Genomic DNA, 21,313 nt, shown 5'->3' with positions numbered 1-21,313 from the left:
TTGCTCTTACATACTTATTAGACCTCAATAAGTGATCCTTAGCAGTCTGTTGCTATTCAATTAACAAGTAATAACTTCCTTAATGAATGTAATTGAAATGCTTATTTCAGTTGGGCACCTAATATAAAACGCTTCAGTCGGAGAGTTTTTCTGCATGCCAGTCTTGTTTACCTAACAGGAACAAAATGGGGCCACCAAGGAAGCTCTGAGACCGTGATGAGAACCCAAGTGCTGGTAAATCCCTTACATGACCAGATGTCATTTACCAGGTGATTTCTGTTCTGCAGAAATATCATGGGAATCAGCCGAGACTCTCCTCTCCGAGGATTTAAATCCATGGGGAGGATTCTGTGATGTGAAGCTCTTCTTGCACATTAGCTGTGCCTCCTGCGATGGCTGTACAGCTGCTTGCTGCTCCACTGGGAGCGGTGCAGCTCAGCTCCGGTGTGCTGCTGCAGGTGCTCTGTCATTAAAAACTCACTCCTCTTTGGTAGGAGTCTGCACGTCTGGCTTAAGAGATTGATGGAAATGTGATGGTGGCTCTGCGGAGATGTTCCTGCTGAGAGTGGCCCAAGGCTGTGGGCTGCATGTGCTGTAGCTGGTGGGCTAGACTGGGAGTCTAATAAAGAAGGGGCAGATTCTGAGCTGGAATTTTACAGTCTAGGGAACCGTAATGTGCTTTGTCTGTTTATGGGATGGCAAGACCCAGCAGTGTTTGGTGTCTGAAGCTATTTTTGGTTTCAGGATTAAAACTATGGCTTCTTCTGTAATGAGAATTTAACACGCAGGACTTGTATTTAGGGCCAAGTGCCAGGAAATCTTCTCAAGCAACACTAATTATACCATTTGGCAACATTAGTGTATGGGCAGTAACCTTTTCTCAGGAATTTTTAGCAGATAGATTTAGTGTCAAAAAAACCCAGCATAAAAGGATGTAATAGCTTCTGCAGTCTATCACATTTGTTACCAACTTTTTAATGTATGCCTTCTACTCATAGAATTGAAAGACCTTATTGATCTCTTTGCAGCTGAACTGATTATTGGGTTAAGATAGAGACTTCCTGAAAGAGGCCAAGAGAAATTATTCATTTAACATGTTCTGATTTTAGTAAACTTCCATTTAACCTCCAAGGTTAATTTAAAAAAAAATAATAATAAATATATATATATATATAAAATATTAATTATATAACATGTAATATATATAATTTATATATATATTGCCAATTGGCTCACATAAATTTATTAAATTAGACAGAAACTGAGTGCAGACTGGTGCATATCAACTTTTGTAATATTCTTGGGGAAAAAATCCACATTGACTTATTAAGTTCCATACAAACATGGGTAAGAACTTTACTGTGAGAATGAGTGCAGCTGAAATGCTAAGTCACAGCTTGAACCAGTGATTGAGCACCTGGTGGGAAGGCAGAGCCAACCCAGGGGAGCTCAGGTGCATGCAATGCAATGCAATGCATCTGAGTGACTGAAAGGGGTGCCGTCAGGATCCACCCCCTCCCAGACCTCATTTAAGGGTTGGCAGTGGAGGCAAGGGGATCTTACTGGAGATCCCTGTGTACCTGAGGCCTTTTGGAGGTAAGCTGTTTTTCTTCCTTTGTTTCTGTGTCCACAGCTGCTGCATTTGGGCTTGTTCTCATTTGCAACAGTCTAGGATTGTGCTGCTCTGCTACTATCACTGTACTTTCTATCACATTATAGCATTTCAGTAAGAGAGCACTGGTTGCTCAGAGAGGTGGTGCAGCCTCCTTCACTGGAGATATTCAGTACACATCTGGATGCGTTTCTGTGTGACCTATTGTAGGGAACCTGCTTTAGCAGGAGTTTGGACTTGCTGGTCTCCAGAGATCCCTTCCAATCCCTGCAATTCTGTAATGAGTATTCCAGAATTTCTATATTTAAAAACAGCAGCTAGAACAGCAAAGCAATCCAACTAGGAAAGTAAAACCCCCAAATGAAAACACATTCTGCAACTTCGGTAGTTCAGAAATACTTGAGTTGGGTATTGTGGACTTAAAGGTCTGAGGTAATTGGTTGGAACCCTGTTTTCATCCCAAGGTTTTAGCTAGCTGGCATTTGTGGTGTCTTCAGGTTGGAATTAGGGGCATGCTGTCCAGAGGTGCCATGGTTCTTCCCTGTGCCTACACATCACAGCTGGTGTCTTTGTTAATGTCTGAACAGAGAACAGAGTGAGGATTAACTGCACCTAACAGCTGAGAGGATTTTCAGAGGCATGAGTGGCATTCAGACATATATCTTATGCCGGTTGCTACTGGTTCTCCAGACTTGCTTCCATGTTCCTGGTTCAGTGTGGGACTTTCTTCCCACTGCTCTGCCTGGCCCTACAGTGGCCAAGCTACTTACGGATATTTGATGGGTGTCTGGGAGAAACGTTCAGAGTTGCAAATGTGAACATCCATGTGACATCCATAGATGGAAGAGCCTGTGCTAGATTGGAAAGAGCTAATCCAACCATCCCCAGGGAAGTCTGTCTTGTGATTCATGCTGATGGGCTTGGAGGTGAGATCAGGTGACGCAAGGAAGGCAAACCGTTTGGAGTGGGGCTCCTCTGCCCCTGGCTTGACCTTGAATGTGAAACAGAAAGGAGGGGGGCTAAAATATCCAGGGAAGCAGCAGAGAGGGGAGAAGGCTTCATTGGCAGGAGTTTATGAAAAACAAATGAGCAGTAAAATATCAAAATGAGGCTTCAAGGCAGGTTAGTTATGATCCTGGGCAGGACCAGTGAAACTGTTTTAGAGAGCACAGGGAGGACTATAAAAAATGCAGTATTGGATTTAGATAGAAACTGCTGACACTGTTAACTGTGTGGCACTTGTGCAAGTTATTGTTAGAAGCCAACATCATAAAACTGTCCGTTCTGTCAACCAGTTTCAGGGCAGATATTTACTCCTCCCTCGTCAAACTGAGATGACAGGTTTCTAAGTGGTTGTAGACTGAAATGTGGCAAAAAGTGTATTTTTGGCAACTGATCTTAGTTTGTGTCCTATGTGATACTCTGTGTCTCCTGGTTTGGAATACCTGATGCATTTAGAGCCTGTTGTGGGCCATCCCCTCCATCAGATGATGGGGATAAATTCTGACTGGATGTGTAGTCCCCGTGGAGGCGGAAATGCAGCCTCTTCCCAGGCACTGCAGTAAACTGAAGCAGCAGGAACCAGCAAGGAATACTTATAATATGCAATATATCACATGTAGTGAAACTTCATTTGCAAGTGCTTTCTGAGCTACCCATCCAGCAATGAAGCTGCTCTGAAATACCATGTGACTTTCTCTCAGCATGCTGCATGCTGTGTAACCTCACCTTTGATCTCCATGTCACTTCAGATGAAAGACTTGCATGGAGAGGGGTGTGTTGTGTGTTAGGATCTGCCCATATCCTCCAGGATCTGAACAGCAAAGGACTGTTTGAGATGTGCACTCTATGCATGTCAGAGAGAAGTAAGTGCTGCAGTAAGAATAGTAGTTGGCTATGCAAACTCATCTTAGTCTGGGGAGAAGGAAGCCTTCACCATTGTGCGAGAAGATCTGCTTAATCTGAAAGCTCTTTTAGGAAGAATTTTAAGGATGAGTAATCATTCTTACTGTCTTTCAGCTCCGGTTCTCAGTTCTGCTCAGTGATTTCCTGAATCACTGAGAAGATTTCCTTCGGTAGATTTTGGTATCTTGATACTCTTTACCTGGGCTCTTATAAATGGAAGTGAGAAACCCTGTAAAATGTCTGCTTCTGCCTCCATTACTGCGATCTGCTGCCCACAGGCTGGTTGTCAATGTGTTCAGGGAGCACAACGTGCCTGAGAGCTCAGCATCTGGAGCCTAATGCCATGGTTCAGTGTAATATGTCATGGACTTTCCCAGCAAATTTAGCACCAGGAAAACATACAACCACACCTGTGATTCAGAGATGTTGCCATCCCTGCACATGCAAAAAGTTGGCTGGCGTAAGCAAGTTTGCCCAACTGCTATTGCAGAACTTGCTGGAACTCAATCTGAAAAGCAGGAAAAGCGGGCTGTTCACACTTGGGCATTTTTCTTACTCTGAAGCCCTTGTCTCCTTATCCATCATTCATGGATAGAGCTGGTGATGGGATTCTGTCAAAGAATCACAGCATTGTAGTTGTCGGAAGGGATCTCTGGAGGTTCCCTGCTAAGGATAAGGAAGGTCCTGTCCTTTTACAGGAAATGCCTGCCTGCAGGTGTGCACCCATCTTGCTGTGGCCTTGCTCACATCTTACCATTTGCTTCCTGGGAACATCTAAGTGATTAAAGGTGAGGGCCTGGCCCCATGCAGCTCTGCCGGTGCATTCGATGGAGTCAGTATATCACCTGTGCTAGCAGAGGCAGAGACTTAATGTGAGAGCTGCATGCACGAGCCTTCACAGAAATCAATTCTCACACACGGCATTAATATTGGAAGTGCTTCTCGCTCACCTAATCGTTGGCCAGGCACAATAACCTGTGACTAATAGCCGTTCATGGTTATACAGCATGGCCTGATTATAAAAATTTGTCATTAGTCCGTAACAAAAAAATCTCAAGCTGTTAATTGACCAATATGTATTCCAGAGGAAATGGGAGTAATCGCATGGATATTCATTGCACAGAAAGCGAAGCACAGCTAGCGTGTGCATTGCTTTTATGATTCATCTGCTCTGGTCTACTTCTGATTATTTTTTTCCTCATGTGGGACCAGCATTGTAAATCAAAGAGTTGAGAAATAAGGCTGTGCTTAAAGTGACCCACATTAAAAGCCAATTGCCACCTTTCTTCTCTTACTAGGCAGCCGTCCATTTTTGTGCAGGAATAGACACATGCTGATGGCTGTCAGACAGCTACAGAAGCAAACCAGTTAGCTCATGGCCTGCCTTTGCCAATGGCAAGGTCAGCTACTGGAAAAAGTTACAGAACAACTTTTACAGCCAGGTATGATCTGACAGAAAAGCTTTCATAAAGAACTGGCATTCTTTGCTCACTTTCTTTCAAGTTGGAGGGTCTCTTCCATGGAAAAACAGCCTGTGACTCACAAAACAAGGACAGCGAGATCTGGGGGGGGGGGGGGGGGGGGGTTGGAGTATTTATTTACTTAATTGCCATTCAGGTTTTCCTGTAGTAAGCTACTTTTTCTGTTGATAGATGAGACCATTTGTACCAATGGTCAGGACAGGCTATCCATGTGGTAGATTTTCTTCTGCTTTTGTTCCCCTGCAGTATTTCAGCAGCTGGAGCCTCACAGGGGCTATCGCTGTCTGGCTGAAGTGGAGGACCGAGGCACCAGTCTGGCAGAGAGGTCTTGCCATCCCTGCTGGGGTCCAAGGAATTCACAGATGTTACCTAAAAGTGGGCACCCTATGGCATCCCTTGCTCGTCAGTGGCTTTCACTGCTTGGATTTAGTTATGGTTTTAAGAAGCAGAGCTTGGAAAAGTTGTTTGTGACTGTAGGAAAAAAATCCCAAGAAAGCAGACCATAAATCAGGTCATCGGATGAATTTAGAATGCACTAATAAAATCAGAGCTTCCAATAAATTTCATTTCAGGCAGAGCAGAAACGTTTTCTTGGTTGAGAGTTCAGGATAGATGATAATTTCAGATGTGTGTCTGGCCAGTGCAGTGTGTCTACAAAGTGTTTGCAGGCAAACAGCAGCGGTACGGAGTCAGGCCCTCACACCAGCTGCATTTTAGTATGACTGAATAAAAATATGAGTACCTATAGCTCTCTGAGCTGAACCTAATTAAATATTTAATGTTTTTTTTCCCTCCCAAATCCTTTGGTTTCTTGCTCTTTCATACTACACTACGATGACATTTGAACAACAAATGCAGCCTTGGTACGTGGGTCTCCTGGTACTGCTTTTTATATGAGAAGCTTGCACTTCCCATCTGAAGTCCAGATGCTGCATTTATGACGGTATTTTGTCCTGATCAATTTTTAAAAAACATTTTCCTATCCATGAAATTAATGGGTGGCTGGAGAAATAGCAGCTCCTCCCCACTCCTGTCAATACTAACCTTTTCCAGACGGGAAGAGACTTCTCCTTCCCTTTATTTACCTGCAAGATATCCTCACTAGTGCTCAGAATCACAAAAGGAGAGGAAAAATACTAAAACCTCAGTAAGTGCATTACCAACAGAACAACTGCGTCTACTGCAGCTGAGCACTGCCTTTCCAGTCTCCATTACACTGACTAAGCCCTGCATAATCTTCCCAGGGTCACAGAGTGAGCCATTAGCAAGACAGCACTAAGACAGAGGCATCCTGAATTTTGTAACTGCACTGATTACTTTAAGACCCCAATTTAAAAGGCCATAGGTCTGTGCTGGCAGCAGTCATACAGATAGCTACTTACAGCCTTACAAATTGGTTTTCTTGCAATCATCATCTTGCTACTGTGTGCTGGCAGTGTGTTTTTGTTATGTTTTGTCTTTTTCACTTGCCTGTGTGCTGCTGACAATTATATTGTGATTGGCTGCAAAAAGATGAAGGAAGTCTGAGAGGAGAGGGGCCTCACTCTGTCCTGGTGCTCCTGCAGCAGGCTGTGCTGCTGCACTTTTAGCCTGTCTCGTATGTTTCCTCCCTCTCTTAGCAATGCTTTTCCATATGTGTGAATGCACCCAGGAGGGTGTACTGGGTTGCCTGACCCAGCCTGGCACCACATCATGTGGGTTATGAAGGCTGCTTCAGTAGGCATCAGTACAAATGGTCATACTTCATTCTCTGCGTCCTAGATGGACTCTTCGTGTGCACTATTTGTAATGTCTCATACCCCAGCTCTCAAAGGCTGATAATCACTCAGGCGAATGGACTTCAAAAGGCAGTGCCCCTCCATAGAGAACACCTCTGGCTGTTCTGGCTGACACCTTCTTACCGTAGGCGTAGTAGAAAAGCTGCGCAAGCTTACAACAAATTAATAAAAAGAAATATTTGTTCCTGTACTAGAAAAATACACATTGTGCTTTATATTTTGGGATTTTTTTTTTAGTGCTGTTTCCTTTCCCTTTAATTTTTTCTTCCCAGTAAGATGGAGCCAGGTGTCATTGTATTGTTCTAACATGCACAGTAACTTTGGATGATTAATACTCTGACACCATAATCTCATAAGAAATAATTTTTATCCATTATCTGAAATCAGCTTTTAATTAAAAGAATATTTCATATTTATATTGTGATACTAAACGACCCTGATTATTTTAAAATTATCTGTGCTGTTGGCGCATCCTAAATGTAGAGCATGTATCTTTCTGTTGGGTTTTATTGTCTGCCTGAAAGGTGAATTTCAACTATCAAGCATTACTAAGTATGTAGGAATGTCCTGCTATGTGTAGGTCTGTAATTAATTTGCCAAGAATGATCTCTATCTTTTTGTAGCCTATATTTCAGGGGGAAAAAACCATCCTGTTTCACAACTTTTCCGTAATTGAATATAGAATTATAGAATGGCCTGGGTTGAAAAGGACCACAATGCTCATCCAGTTTCAACCCCCTGCTATGTGCAGGTCGCCAACCACCAGACCAGGCTGCCCAGAGCCACATCCAGCCTGGCCTTGAATGCCTCCAGGGATGGGCATCCACAGCCTCCTTGGGCAACCTGTTCCAGTGCTTCATCATCCTCTGTGTGAAAAAAATTCCTCCTAATATCTAACCTAAATCTCTGCTGTCTCAATTTAAAACCATTCTCCCTTGTCCTATCACTATCCACCCTTGTAAACAGCCGTTCCCCTTCTTGTTTATAGGCTCCCTTCAAGTTTTGGAATGAGCAATGAGGTCTCCCCGGATCCTTCTCTTCCCCCATGCTAAAAAATCCCAGTTCCATCAACTTTTCCTCGTATGAGAGGTGCTCCAGTCCTCTGACCATCTTAGTGGCCCTCCTCTGGAGCTGCCCCAAGAGCTCCACTGAAGTTGGTGTATTTCTAACTCTAACAAAGAAAGCCGATAGGTAACAGAGCTCAACTTGGATCAAGCTCCAATGGAGGAGCTTTGTATAGAGGTATGTTATGTAGTTTTCAGACTGAATGCATCTGGTTGGTGTGGCTGTGCTGACTGCACTACACTACGTGCACTACAATACATGCTAGTTACTGTGATGTTTTGTATTTCACTCAGGATGCTGACACTCATCTGCATAACCTCAAGAACATGTGTGTAGACATGCAGCTGCACTGAAAATGGCAGTACACCTGTGTGTCATCATCACCTGCTGCAAGCTGTCTGATGCCCTGTAATGCTGATGAGGGGATGTCTCTCTGCCTTCCTCACTGAGCTAGCAAAGGCAAGCAGATTTCTTTCTATTAAAATTCCAACAACTGTACCTAAAACCCACCTTAACAACAATGAAGTTACACATTTGGTACATTGGAATATTTTATTTTCACTTTACATGCGGTGTTAAAAACCCAAAGAACGTATTATTTACACATCCACAATACAAGTTTACAAGATATCTATACATGTTAAAGTACTCTATAGTATAGAGCAGCTTCATTTAAGGGTTACTTTTTTATGCCGTACCATTAAAAAAGATACAATCTGCGTTTACCTTTGCACAAATGGATAAAGCATCTTTTATTATTAAATTAACAGAATGAAGACTAGGTTGAATGTTAGAAATTTCAACATAAATACTGAGAGAACTCACATTACCATCTACAAGGCAGCACAATGTTACAGGAGGTTATCAGGGTTCACATACATTTATCTTTCGATTTCACACAAGTCTTTATTAATTAATAGCTGTAGAGTGAATTCAGATCAGTTTTTGTCTTTTGACAACCAAGTACGTTTTTATGTTATTAATTTGTAGTGTTTTAGTTGCAAGACATAAGTATTTAGGAAGAGAGATCATTGATTTTTTTTTGGATCCAGAGGTCTCAGGAAATAAATGTCCCTTACAGCCTTACAAGAAAAAATGACTACTTCTGTCCTTTATTCTTTGTTCTGTAAAAGAGATCCAGTTTTCAGTGACTAACCTTTTCTCCCCTTCGAACACATAACATAAATCTCCACCGTCTCTGAAACCCATTGCAGTTATTTGTCCTGCTAATTCATTCCTCTGCCATGGTTATTTCTATACTTATGTTCAATAAACAATGTGGTAGTGTGTAGTTTGCAAGCTAAAATAGCCATCTGTGTTGAACATCAGCTGCAAGTGGATACTGTAAAACCTACTAAATAGCTTACTCAACTTTAGCAGGTGTTCCATTACCCTAGAAACCTCGTTTGATTTCACATTATAACTGTTTGATCCTTCGGAGAGCTGGAGTGGAATGTTTATCGTGGCAAGGTGATTTAATGCTGCTGTCTTCTTGGATTGTAGGCTGCCTTTAGTTATTGTTAATTATCCTTGCTTATTATCTTTATTATCTGTCTTGTTTTTTTGGGTGGGGGGGTGCTGTTGAGAGGTTTTACAACTGGCACTCAGGAGATATGTGCTATAGTGAGAACACTTGACAGTTTTTTTTTTTGTTTTTTTTTTTTTTAGTACTTTTATCATTTGCATGAATAAGGCACAAAATGCACAGATTCAGGTAAACTCACACATAATATTTACAGAATATTGTCATTACCTGCATGACGTTGGAAAAAAAAAAAAAAAAAACAACCTTACATTAAACAACAAAAACAAATTGATTGCACTACTGGTGATTTTTCACAGACTGCTTCTGCCAGGCCAATTAATGTGTCTGTCTTTCTCCTTTTTTTTTTTCTTTTTTTTTCTTTTTTCACTGACAAGAGTCTTATCAGACTACAGGGCATCTATAAATGCAACAAACGTGTAACCTTCTCCAGTTACGCAGGCTTTTGCCAGATGAATTGTTATTAGCTGCCCTCAATGAGAAGTACAGGGGCTCAGGTTCACAGTGGCCAGGTATTGGATGGAGGCACTGTGGAAACACAGCAGAACTCCCCCATTCCAGCCCAAACGACTAGATTTGAAATGTACAGCTCTGAATCGATAGCAGCATAACAGAGAGATGGAGAATTAAAGGTATCTGCGCTCTTTTTGCTGGGTGAATACTTCATCAAGGCTGTCATGCAGAAGGCTGGCAGCAACGCGCAGTTCTTCCTTGGCTGTTGCCAAACTGAACCCAATGGGCTGCAGAAGGCAGAGTCATCTGTTTGTTCAGTCATGCTCAATGTAAACAATTCCATAGCATAAAAGTTGCAATGGGAATCTAAGTACATCCTAGTGTGTACAGTACACACATACACACACACACACAGCTTTATCTGTGGCACAAACAAAATGCCACACACAAGGAGAAAAAAGAAATAAAAATAAATGCTACAGTTGGGCCAGAGACTGAATTCCAGCAAATTGATTATTAACCCAGATATTCATTGAGATATTACCATTTTCTGACATTTGTGCAAGAGGCAAGGTGAATGCATACATATTAAAATGTTCACATTTAATGGGAAGGACCACACTTAATGGCAGTCTAAAATGAAACCCATTTTTTTTCAAGTATTTGCTTACAGATTTCTTTTCCCAAGATTTTTTTTTTTTTTTAAGCTATTCAGAACAGTGAAGTAGCCCCCACCCCATTGTGCTACATGTCTCCTTAGCTCCAAACAAAAGAAATGTAATGACCAGCACTTTCCTTTGTTTTGTTTTTCTTTTTTTTCATTTGCTCTTAGCAAGTACACAAAGTCTTGCTGTAGCTACCTGTGGCAAGACACAGATGTTGCTGAAGTAAAGACAGTTTCTTTGGCCACTTTGTTCTCTTTAATTACAAGCAAGTCTCTGTCTTATGTGTCTACCACAACATCATCTCACAACCTGTACAGGTCAATGCCACTCTCATTTTTAGGACAGACACCTCCTAGTAACTGTATTTGTTCAGTGGTCTGACTGATGTCGTTTGAGGAACAAATGAGGGTTTTGGTGGCACATCAGGTTTTAATGAGGGTGTCCTCTTTATTCCTGTACGAGGAAGAGTGCCATTGCTTGTGTAACTGCTTTGCCTGGACAAGGAAGGCTGGAGGTGAACGCTGACAGGCGTTCCTTGCATGTAGTCCATCTTTGTGCCTGCTGTGGGAGTCACATAACCCCCCCGATTAATACTGGGCTGTCTGGATAACAAAACACCATTTGGTGAGTTTAAGTTTTTAGGAAGGGCAGATATTGAATGCCTTTGTGAAGAATTTTTGTGATAACCTCTCTGCCTTTCCAAAGAGGTCATCGGTACTGCAGGTGTGGTGGGAACGTCCACCCGTTTTGTGGGGCTGTTTCTCGGAAGAGTTGATGGTGGAGAGTATAAAGATGCCTCTCTGTTGGGAACTTTAGGTGGGATCTCAGACATATTTCCCATTGGATCCAGCATTAAAGTCTGGTGGGCCACTTGAATATCTCCCATAATTGCTTTTGGATTACTAGTAGTTTCATTTAAGTGTTTCAGAAAATCATTCAGGGTGTTCCTGGAATCCACAGACCTCCTGTGGTCTCTTTTGCTGGATGGTTTTGTAAGTGGATGATCAATATGTTGCATCTTTTTGTCTGCCTTGTGCGCATTAGAATTTGAGAAAGACGTATTGTAATCATGAGTAGCATTGGGAAGAACGATAGCACTAGGGATCTGTCCGTGACTCAGAGGAGAGTGTGGTGGAGGACTGGAAGGAAAAAACTGAGGGCTTTTTAGCGGGGTTTCCTTTCGTGAAGCATTGAGATTACTGTGCGCTTTGTCCGACTGACTTTTCATGGCTTGCAGAGTCTTTTGCTGAAGAACCGGTGTGGATTCAGGAGTGGGAAGTGCAGCTAATTCCGGAGGCTGGCCCCTGTGGTCCATCATCATGGACTTCATATCACCGTTCGGTGGCAATTCCTTTCTGCTAGTCAGCAGGTTCGTGTACAGTTTGGGCGAATCAATGTTTTGTTGATATTCCTTGACGGGACTATCAAAAAGCCCATTCAGTTTAGCAAAGCTCCCACTGGAGTCTGTACAGGACTGAGCAGATTCTGCATCTTTGTGTATTTTTCTGGATTTCCGTACAAACACATCCCGATAACAGTACACGGCCACTCCCGCAATAAAGGCTCCCAGGACAAAAGCAGCAAAGACACAAGTGATTAGGACATTCATGTGTACCATTTGGTTGGACTCTCCCGATTGCACTTCCCACCTTACACCTGCAAGAGACATGCAGTGTATCATAAATTTACACATACTTAAAACTCATCTATTTCAGAAGTAGTTAGCCTGCCTTGGAAAAGGACAGCAGTGTCCTTAAGTTTTTGAGTGCTCTGTGCCCACTGTTCTCTGCAATCTCTGCAATCCAGGGCACTGCTGCATGCTAATAATTTTATAAATAAAAAGGACCAAGTTAGCATTATTCAGCTCTACTTAGACTGTCTACTTTCTTTGGACAGGCTTTGATGCTTGTCATAGCTTCACTCCTTATACTATGTTCGGTTGTACACTGCATGCTATCTGTTTAGCCTGTCCCCAAATTTCCTTTAAGGCTTACACATACGGGGCCTGAATGCTATTAACATTAACGATTTGTGCTGGAAAATTGAGGTGAGAAGGTGCTACTGGGCCAGACAGCAATTAATAACTCATAGATGGATTTCTCTCTCAATTTTCTGCCCAACTCATAAATCAGTATCAAAAGAGAGACAGGATTATGCAAATGTTACATAGAACTGTCTAACTTACGTACTGCATTGTTAAAACCACATCAATATAATATGGTGCAAAACTTGTAAACTAATCCATCCACAGCTCGCTAGCCTTGGAATGGCACAGTTTGATAAGGTAAGCATACAATTTTTTAAGTTAAAGATTACAGCATTCGATTAAAGCACAAGTTTTCCTTTCTACTTATAGTCAATAACAAAAAAGAATACTTGCATAATATAGAAAAAAAAAACACACCTTGCAAGGTTAAGTTACTATACAGTGTTAAAATCTAGAGAACTTTTTGTTTAGACAAAGTTGAATATTGGATTAGTTTGTGATTCACGTATTAACCAGCTCCCTTTGTTTCTTGAGATTTTTTAGAGCAACCACAGACATCTTGCAGCTAAGATAATGTTAGTTCTTAATGGAAGTAATTGTGTTAACTGTCCCAAAGGACATTCAAACAAAAGAGCAAGACTGAAGCTACAGATTCATTTTTGTTAGAGGCAAGGCCTTTGACAATTGTTAACTTTCAGGGCTATAGATTTTAATGGTACAGTGCAGAAGAAGAACATGAGTAAAGTTCACTAATAGCTATGACACAAAATGTGATTCAGAACCAAGAGCAAATGATAACAAAAAAACTTAAAGCAAAATGGAAAGTAACTGCAACAAATTAAAATGACAAATGCACTGCTGTAATGGCTGATAGGAAACCTGATATGTTTTGGTGAATGGTAATAAAAACAGAAATGTTTTTTGGCTAGAGAGATTTTTTTCAGAATACAGAATTGTGCAAACATGCCTGTCACCCTGCTATTCTGTGCACTGATGAAGACTTCTTTTAAGTTTTCTTTATGGAGTTGGAAGCTTCTTGAGTCTTTGATTGACTGCAATAGTCCTGCTGAATTGAAATCTTTGTTGCTGTAAGAGCCTAATCAAAGCTTCACTTAGCTGAAAGAACAGCTACAGAAAGATGAATTACATGTGGTACATGTTTCTTCCTGTGTTCAGATTAAAAACTGTGTCTATGCCTCCATGTACCGAGGAGATTATTTGTAATTGGATCCTCATATCCAGAGAATGGAAATTCAGTACATCCTTACTCAGATCTGACCACATTTTCACAAAAGTGCTGCAGGCAGGAGGAGTTTGGGATGTGCCCCACTTAAAACATGAATCTGTCACGGAGCTGAGTTTTGCTTCGGTTCCTCCCCTACTCCCATCCCTCCCCCCCAAAAAAAACAAAACCAAAAGCAAAACAACGAGAAAATTGAGCTCTTGTAAGCAACTGCTCACAAGGACTAACATTCTTTTCCAAACTAGACTTATTTGAAAACAACCACCAGAGGTGCAGATACATCCTTTTTTTTTTTTTTTAGTGCACCCACTGATTTTAATGGGAATTTTGGAGCACCCCAAAACTGAGATGCTGAGCACCTGCATCTGCATCTCCCCATTATAAGCTCTAAGCAGCACTTCGTATGCTGGTTAAAGAGGTATGAGAATCATGATTGCACTGTCTGCATATTCATAGGAAATGGGTATGAAATATAGCCCAACAATCACGGCTGTCACATTTAAACCTTAGAAAATGCTGAGACTATCAGGTTTCCATTCAGCTGCAATGTATTCCCTGGTAAGGCCTTACCCTTTGGGACACCTGATAATGGATCAGAATAATCAGAAGTGTTTGGGTCATCTTGAACTACAAATTTCCGAGAGCCAGTCACTTTAGGTTTCCAGGAACCAATCACTCTAGGTGATATAACTGGGATACTTGCCATTGTGGTAATGGAAGCTGAGGAGAACTTCATGTCTGTGGTGGCAAACAGATTTTATTAATGTGTATTACAGTCAGGCTTTCCTCACTGTTTCACGGTATATCTAAGCTATAGCTGCAGACAGCTTTTAATGGGAGGTTACTTGACAGAGCAAAATGCAGCCCACAGAACTACAGAGGGCTGATTAAAATCAATTGATTCAAAACTTTTAAGTATGACAAAAATACATTAAAACATCAACAGTTGCTAGCCAAAAAGCCAGAGAAGTCAAACATGAAAGCAATGCAAAAGTTAACGTAAGCAACTGGTGGAGATGAAAAGCAGAACTTACTCTACTTAATTGCTATACTGTTCACTGGAGACAACATATTCCATTACCTTCTACACATCTTAAAAAAAAATTACTTAGAAAGATACATGCTTACTACAGGTTACTCCTCAGAAACCAGATTGGCGCCATTAGTGCTGCAAGAGTACACCAGGAACTGCTGAATAAGCCATTTCTTGAGGGGACGATGAAAGGAATGTTTTTAACCTCTATTTTGTAATGGCTCTTAAGGAACAGTACTGTATAGATCTTGGCTTCTTTGTAGTACACTTACTGAACAGAATCACTATTGCCTATGTGAAAATGCACGAGGAGGAAACAAACTGGGTTTACAATCCAAAGACTACTTTGCACACAAGTATTTTGTATTCACTGTCCCTATAGGTCTAGGCACAAATGGCTGCAGCTCAGAATCTGACAGTACTCCAAAAGCACACTCAATCAGGACTTGAAAAACAGGTTAAATTGTATCTATTGTAAAAGACCAGGTTGAAAATTTGCTTGATAAGCATTTCCAAATGACACAGTTTTGTTTTGCTTTCCTAATTGAATCTCTAAATTATATTACGGGTGTGTATATATACCTATGGAAGATACTTGTCTCAGACATTACTTCAAGTTACAGAAATATAATCAGAAACTAACGTGAACAAAAATAATTTGTCACACTTTTACAAATGAAGCATACAAAGAGATTCTTTTCAGATTTGCCAGTGAGGAATGTGCCCTTGGTTTGAAAACAAGAGACCAAGTTCCAGGAGCAAACAAACACTAGAAAAATCAGGGCTCAGGCTTGTTCCTGTTGAAGTCAACAACAAGGTTCTGCTTTTGAGTTCAACAGAGGAGCACTGGGTCCTGACTCCTGGAACACACCAAGGGCTGACAGCAAATACACTGTTAGAAAAAAAATCTCTGAAAGTAGAAAGGATGTGAAAGTCCATTTGACAACAATGCTTAAAATTTTCTAAGCCACCTTTGTCTACACAACTGCTCATTAAGCTAGACAGTTTGTGATATTTTTTTCCATTAGCACAAACTACTTAAAACATTTTAAAAATATAGAAAATACACATTTTAGAAAATGTGTATTTGTGCCAAAAGCTTGCTGGGAAAGGAGGAAGGAGAAAAGGAGAGGTAAGGAGGAAGATGATGAAATTCTGCCATTCATCTACTAGAGATGACCAACAGGGGCATTCACAAATGCATGGCTGGGATACAGAGTAAAGCTTAGTGGACTTTCGTGCAGTGAAGATGTCATCTATGTTAATCAGGCTCTTTAATAAAAGATGTCTCAATAAATAATGAGCTGTTAACATGCGACTACACAGGGTGAAGTGCTGAGTGAGAAGAGTCTCACTATCTTTACCATCAGTGGGAACATGAGCAAAAGCACAAAAATGAAGGATTGCCAACTGTGCAAAAGGAAGGAAAAAAGGGCTGAAAATGCTGAACTGAAGGAAAGTAAAGGTCATTAATTCAAAAAATTAAAAAAAAACTAACCAGATGTTGGGTCCCCAAATATTTTGTAATCTGGTGTAGCTGTAGTAGGCAAAATTTCTAAAAGAATTAAAGGAACAAGTAATCAGTAAAAAGTAACAAAAAGAAAGCAAAAGATCTCAGACCTGAGTGACGGGAAATAAAAACTAAAATATTACTGCTTTTAAAAAATAAATTCTTCAATACTTTCCTGTAGACCCCAAATAGTTGCAAATTGGTGAAGGAGAAGAAAGACAAAACTCTGCCACACAGGACCAAAAAAGCTCAGCTTTGTGAACATTCACAGTTACACCAGGTGATGCGTTCATGTTACCGAAAAGCTCATAATAAATTTAACATCTACAGCAAAGTGTGGCCACAGACTATAGCTGAGACATTACAAATGAAAAGCAATGGCTATGTCTTACCATGGCAGTCCCCAAGCTGCGCTGTGTTGCCATATTCCACATCTTGTACATATCCTCCAGTGCTGTGGTTGTATGAAACAAACAAAGAGAACCTGCAATTAACAGTATTAACAGGGAAACAAATGGTGATTGTTTTTTTTCTGGAGGCAAGAAATTGAATCATACTTGTTCTGTCACCTTAGAGAGGCAAGAGCAATAGCGTAAGACCAAAAAACATGTTTTACAAAATATATGAGTTAATTATATCTGGGCTTTAACACTGTATATACATGCTTATGCTAGGAAACCGAAAAGATCATATTTTCTTCATAGCAAACTCACTGGATCTTCTACATTGGGCGTACTCTTGGTTTTGGGTACAACTATGCAATTATACTGGTCGAAGTTTGCTGCCCTGCTACAAAGGCTTCCTTTTAAGATACAGCTGCTAATGCACTCTATATTACTGACTTGATTTGTGCAAAAAGCCTTTGATATGTATATTTATCACCCTAGCCTCAGCGTGGAGGCAAAATCTTACTTTTTTTTTTTTTCCAAGTCTGAAACCTGTGTTTTCCTATTTGCAACTGACTGTGAGCATGCCTGGGAGGAGGTGGTGTGTACTGCCCTGTCTGAATTGCACAGGTTTACAGGCAGCAATTTGTTGACTTCCTGCTTCCAACATCTCATCCTACAAGTCTGCTTGTCCTCTCACACACACACATGTAAAACTTCCACTGAAGTCTTCACTTAGAGATTGCATAATTAGGTCAGACTTAAGCATTCTGTTCTCTTTACATGTATAGTACCTAAGAAAAACAGCTCTAGGAAAAATGGAGATTTATTAATAAAGTGTAAGGGGAACAGGCACAGGACACAGCCCCCTGTAGTCTATCAGAGTAAAATACAGAGTAGAGATGTTGGCCTAATTTGAATAGTAGTACTTACGGCATGCCTGGTGTCACTCTCCCACACACCTCGTGGTCTAACCAGCCACAGTATGGATCCCGAGAAGCAATACATGCCCTTGGAAGAGAAAAAACCCAAAAAATCATGCATTTTTTTTGCTTCCTTCTTTAGAGATGTTGGCACCCTTCCTTTAAGGGGAGTTCAGGAACGGGGCCGTACTTTTTACATGACCCGTGACGCTCACACCGGCTCAGAGGAATTCTAATGACACAGCTGGAGAACGCCACAAACAGAGCATGGTGGTCTCTATCCAACTGAAGGGAAATGACTCTTCTGTCATCCTCGTTCTCAGCATTACACCTGGACAGCAAAAATAATGGGAAGCCGCTGTTTTACAACTGTAGTACTTTGATCAGAGTTTACACTGAAAACTATTTATTACAGTCCATGTAGATACTGAAATTAGACTTCTTACATATATAAATGTTACTTATTAGTCTCTGCTGAATGATTAGCAAACAGACCTATGGGTTACCAGATGCTGGCTTCTGACTCTTATTTACAGCTAGGTGACTATTTTGAACATGTGGGGAAAATTTTTTTGTTTGTTTTTTTTTTGTTCTCACAGTTGGCATAAATATTTCAACAGCACAGAACAAGAGTTCTAACTGGGTGCCAGTCTAACTGGAATGCTTCCACTCCCAAATTCTTCACTCCAGAGTAAACAAGTTTACAATGATTAGATACAGTTTATATATTATTGGTTACTGTTGAGAAATACTCAAGATAAGCTCTCATCATTTCTTTCTAAGAGCAGCAGATTGTTCTGATGTTTGATATTCAGGAAGAAGTGTATTTGTGGAAGAATTAGACTGTATCACTGACGTCACTTCAGTGGAATTATGATGTTCACTCAACCCAAGCAAAATGGCAAATAACCAAATATTTTCAGGTTATTCAACATGAGAGACATTGTGAAATGACAAACAAGCAATGAAGTTGGCATTAATGAATTAGTTTTGGTTCACTATCATTTTTGTTTAGCTTGGTACTAAACTAGATAAAGAGCTGCATATTTCAGGTGTTCTCATAATACTTACTTTGCGTGGTTATATGCTTCAATCTCTTCCAGTAACACACTGTCATTCAAAGAGAAAGGTCTGGTCTTTGCCAAGATTTTAAGTACTACTCCTGCTTCAGAGCCAACAAATATGACTGTGTAGTTCTGGTGTGGTCCAGCAGCGTGGTCTACAGCAATTGCTGTCAATCTGTATCTATCAAGGCCAAAAGACATAACATTAACAAACAGCATGCTTTCTTGTTTTCACATGCTTCATTTTTTGAATGATGTCATACCTGACGCGTGTTTTGGTAAACCAAGGCTCCTCAATGATTGAGGGAACAGCTGAATCCATCAAAGGATGAGATTTGATGAAGGACAATGTTTCGTCTGGGAAATCAATGGAGGTTTTGTAAGCTTCTGCTAGGCCATGTTTTGCACAGCAGCCAGGTCTGAAAGGAGAACAACATTGTTTTTTCCCCTCTTGGTATTACAGTTAATGAGAGAAGGCAGCCTGCTAATGAGCATCCTTATGGTTGAAGAGTAAAGCTCTGCTTGTTTTTGTTTTTTTTTTTAACCAATACAACACTCAAGAGTGCAGCTGATTTAAAGTATGTCTTTACAAGGACAACTTTATAGTACCATGAGGAAAAACTTTTTACCTTGGCTTTGGTACCTTGTCTTCAGGTACAGCTGTCCAAACAGAGTCAGGAGTTTTTTGTTCTTTAAATCTCCCTTTGAAGACTTTCTCAATGTCATCCATGCTGAAAGCACACACTGCTGAACCAGGGATGCTGTAAAATAAGAAAAAGAGTTGCAAGAACTCAGCCTACAATAGCACCAATCTCAGTGCAAGAGAGAGCCGGAGAACTACCTTTGATGTGAAGTTGCTCATCTCTCACCTGTTAAGCTGTGTAGTGAATACACCGACAACCGTGGGGATTCCATTGATTTCTATTATGTCTGTGATAGACTGCAGAACATCAAAGTAGAAGAACGAATCCCCAGGAACAGAGCAGTTGAGCCGAGCTTTCAGAAAGGATGTCCAATGTTTTTCCAGGACTCTCTGGGAACCCCCCATGTCATTTTTGCATATGCGTGCCACACGGGAATACACGGCCTGTGAAGGGCGGAAAAATGGGAAAGGAAGGAAGGGTTGAGAGATTCTAGGGCAAAAGTGCTTGTTTCTGAGCTGTTAATAAAACACTGCAGATAATTTTAACAGGATACAGTTGCCACTTATCTGTGCAGAAAGGAAGAAAGCAAACAATGTTTAGCTGCTAGTGCATAGGCATCTTAATGCATCGCCAAGCAAATGCAACTTGCCAGCTTGTCCCCACTTTTTTTCCATTCAAAATCATATTGTTAGTGAGATTTAAAGACTTTAATTAATCACGTGTAAAGAAGTTAATAATTTATTATAGAATATCCTTCCATGGTGAGGCATTAGCATTATACTCTGCAGTGGTATGACTGAATTATTCAATATCTACGGACATTAGAGAAACTTCTTTGAAACTCTTCTTTTGTGTTCTTTTGTTTCTTTTATAAGCATGGAAAAAAAAAAACCTAGATATTCCATTAACTGTCACATGTGTTAAGGCAACAGCTATACCAAAAGATACCTGCATAGAGCTCTCCTAACTGCAAGACATGAAGAATACCAATAACTTTTTGGTAGAAGAATGCACTGTTATGCTTTTTTTCTCTGCCTGTAAACTATAATTTTGGAATAACTGCATAAATTTGGTACTACAGCCTTATTTCACATTGTAAGCTGTACTTGTTACTGCTACTTTTTGGATGATCTAATTCTGCCAAGGCTCATGAGAGCTTGCTGGAAGGATACCCACCTTGCCTATATTATTGTGCTCTACAGCAATTTCTCGAAAGAAGAAATACACGTAGTTCCCATATTCTATGGCATGGAGAAAGTGTGGCTCTGTAATAAAGAGCAAGGAGAAAGTTACTTCAAAGAACTGTTCCGTCAGCATACAACACTGGCTGCACTGTGCAGCTCAGTGGCTTCTCCCACAGGTCCACACCAGCTAACATTGCCTCCACCCCTCCAGACACTTTAGGATGTCCAAATATGAGTGCGCTCAAATGAACCATAAGGCTTTTAGTGTTGGCTAACAGACTATAAAAACTAGTCTCAAAGGAATTGCATTTCAGCTCAGGTATCATTCACTGATGCATTTAACAACAACAAAAAATTGCTTTATTGGTTATTAGGCGCTTTCTTACTGTGATCACGCTGCATTGAAAGCTGCATGTTTGCTATGCTGTGGCACGTGTGTAAAGCACGCTGGCTGTGAATTATCTGACCTCTGTGCTGCTGAAATTACATTCACCACATATACGGGAAGATACTCCCCCAAATTACCTTTTATCCATTTGGAATCATACTTTATTGTTCTTAGGGCAGATCCATCTCCCATGCTGCGATAAATAACAGCATCACTTGCCAGGAAATCTGCTACTGTTGCTGAATACAATTTTCCATCTAAAACAGAAGTTGAAAATGTAGTATTAAGAGGCCTTTAATAATCTACAGTATTCTGACTAGTCTGTATTCCCCCCGCCCCTTTTTATTTTACTGCCGTTCTTCCCCAAATTGATCTAACCTATTTATTAACAGGTCAGCTTCTTATCCTTTGGAGGCCCTTTAAAAATTTTAAGAGCAGAGGCACCTTGA

General features: G+C 40.7%; 1 protein-coding gene and 1 long non-coding RNA gene across 16 annotated transcripts in view; one reads left to right on the top strand and one right to left on the bottom strand.

Annotated features, from left to right (window-relative positions):
• Window positions 1–9,560, top strand: part of LOC116217090 (uncharacterized) — a 117,552-nt gene extending 107,992 nt beyond the window's left edge. For all 5 annotated transcript variants that reach the window (XR_014885747.1, XR_014885745.1, XR_014885748.1 and 2 more), the window contains 2 exons: window positions 7,765–8,018; window positions 8,135–9,560. This is a non-coding gene — a long non-coding RNA (uncharacterized LOC116217090). The remainder of the gene's footprint in view (window positions 1–7,764; window positions 8,019–8,134) is intronic.
• The window catches only part of SEMA6D (semaphorin 6D), a 130,181-nt gene continuing 117,242 nt past the window's right edge, over window positions 8,375–21,313 (bottom strand). For 4 of the 11 annotated variants that reach the window (XM_031555304.2, XM_085233533.1, XM_085233532.1 and 1 more), the window contains 12 exons: window positions 21,002–21,121; window positions 20,469–20,557; window positions 19,518–19,735; window positions 19,278–19,409; window positions 18,912–19,067; window positions 18,656–18,829; window positions 17,775–17,915; window positions 17,595–17,672; window positions 16,668–16,759; window positions 16,264–16,320; window positions 14,303–14,470; window positions 8,375–12,158 (listed from right to left, as the gene is read on the bottom strand). In XM_031555304.2, the coding sequence (XP_031411164.2) occupies window positions 10,855–12,158; window positions 14,303–14,470; window positions 16,264–16,320; window positions 16,668–16,759; window positions 17,595–17,672; window positions 17,775–17,915; window positions 18,656–18,829; window positions 18,912–19,067; window positions 19,278–19,409; window positions 19,518–19,735; window positions 20,469–20,557; window positions 21,002–21,121 (2,729 nt within the window). In that variant the 3' untranslated portion in view covers window positions 8,375–10,854. The remainder of the gene's footprint in view (window positions 12,159–14,302; window positions 14,471–16,263; window positions 16,321–16,667; window positions 16,760–17,594; window positions 17,673–17,774; window positions 17,916–18,655; window positions 18,830–18,911; window positions 19,068–19,277; window positions 19,410–19,517; window positions 19,736–20,468; window positions 20,558–21,001; window positions 21,122–21,313) is intronic. The other 7 variants (XM_085233534.1, XM_085233535.1, XM_085233539.1 and 4 more) reach the window with 7 other exon arrangements.

The sequence above is a fragment of the Meleagris gallopavo genome, chromosome 12, assembly GCF_905368555.1.
Source record: "Meleagris gallopavo chromosome 12, MGAL_WU_HG_1.1, whole genome shotgun sequence".
In the NCBI taxonomy this organism is placed as follows: Eukaryota; Metazoa; Chordata; class Aves; order Galliformes; family Phasianidae; genus Meleagris; species Meleagris gallopavo.
The sequence above is the reverse complement of the archived record's forward strand: the minus strand, read 5'-3'. Positions and strand labels throughout refer to the sequence as shown.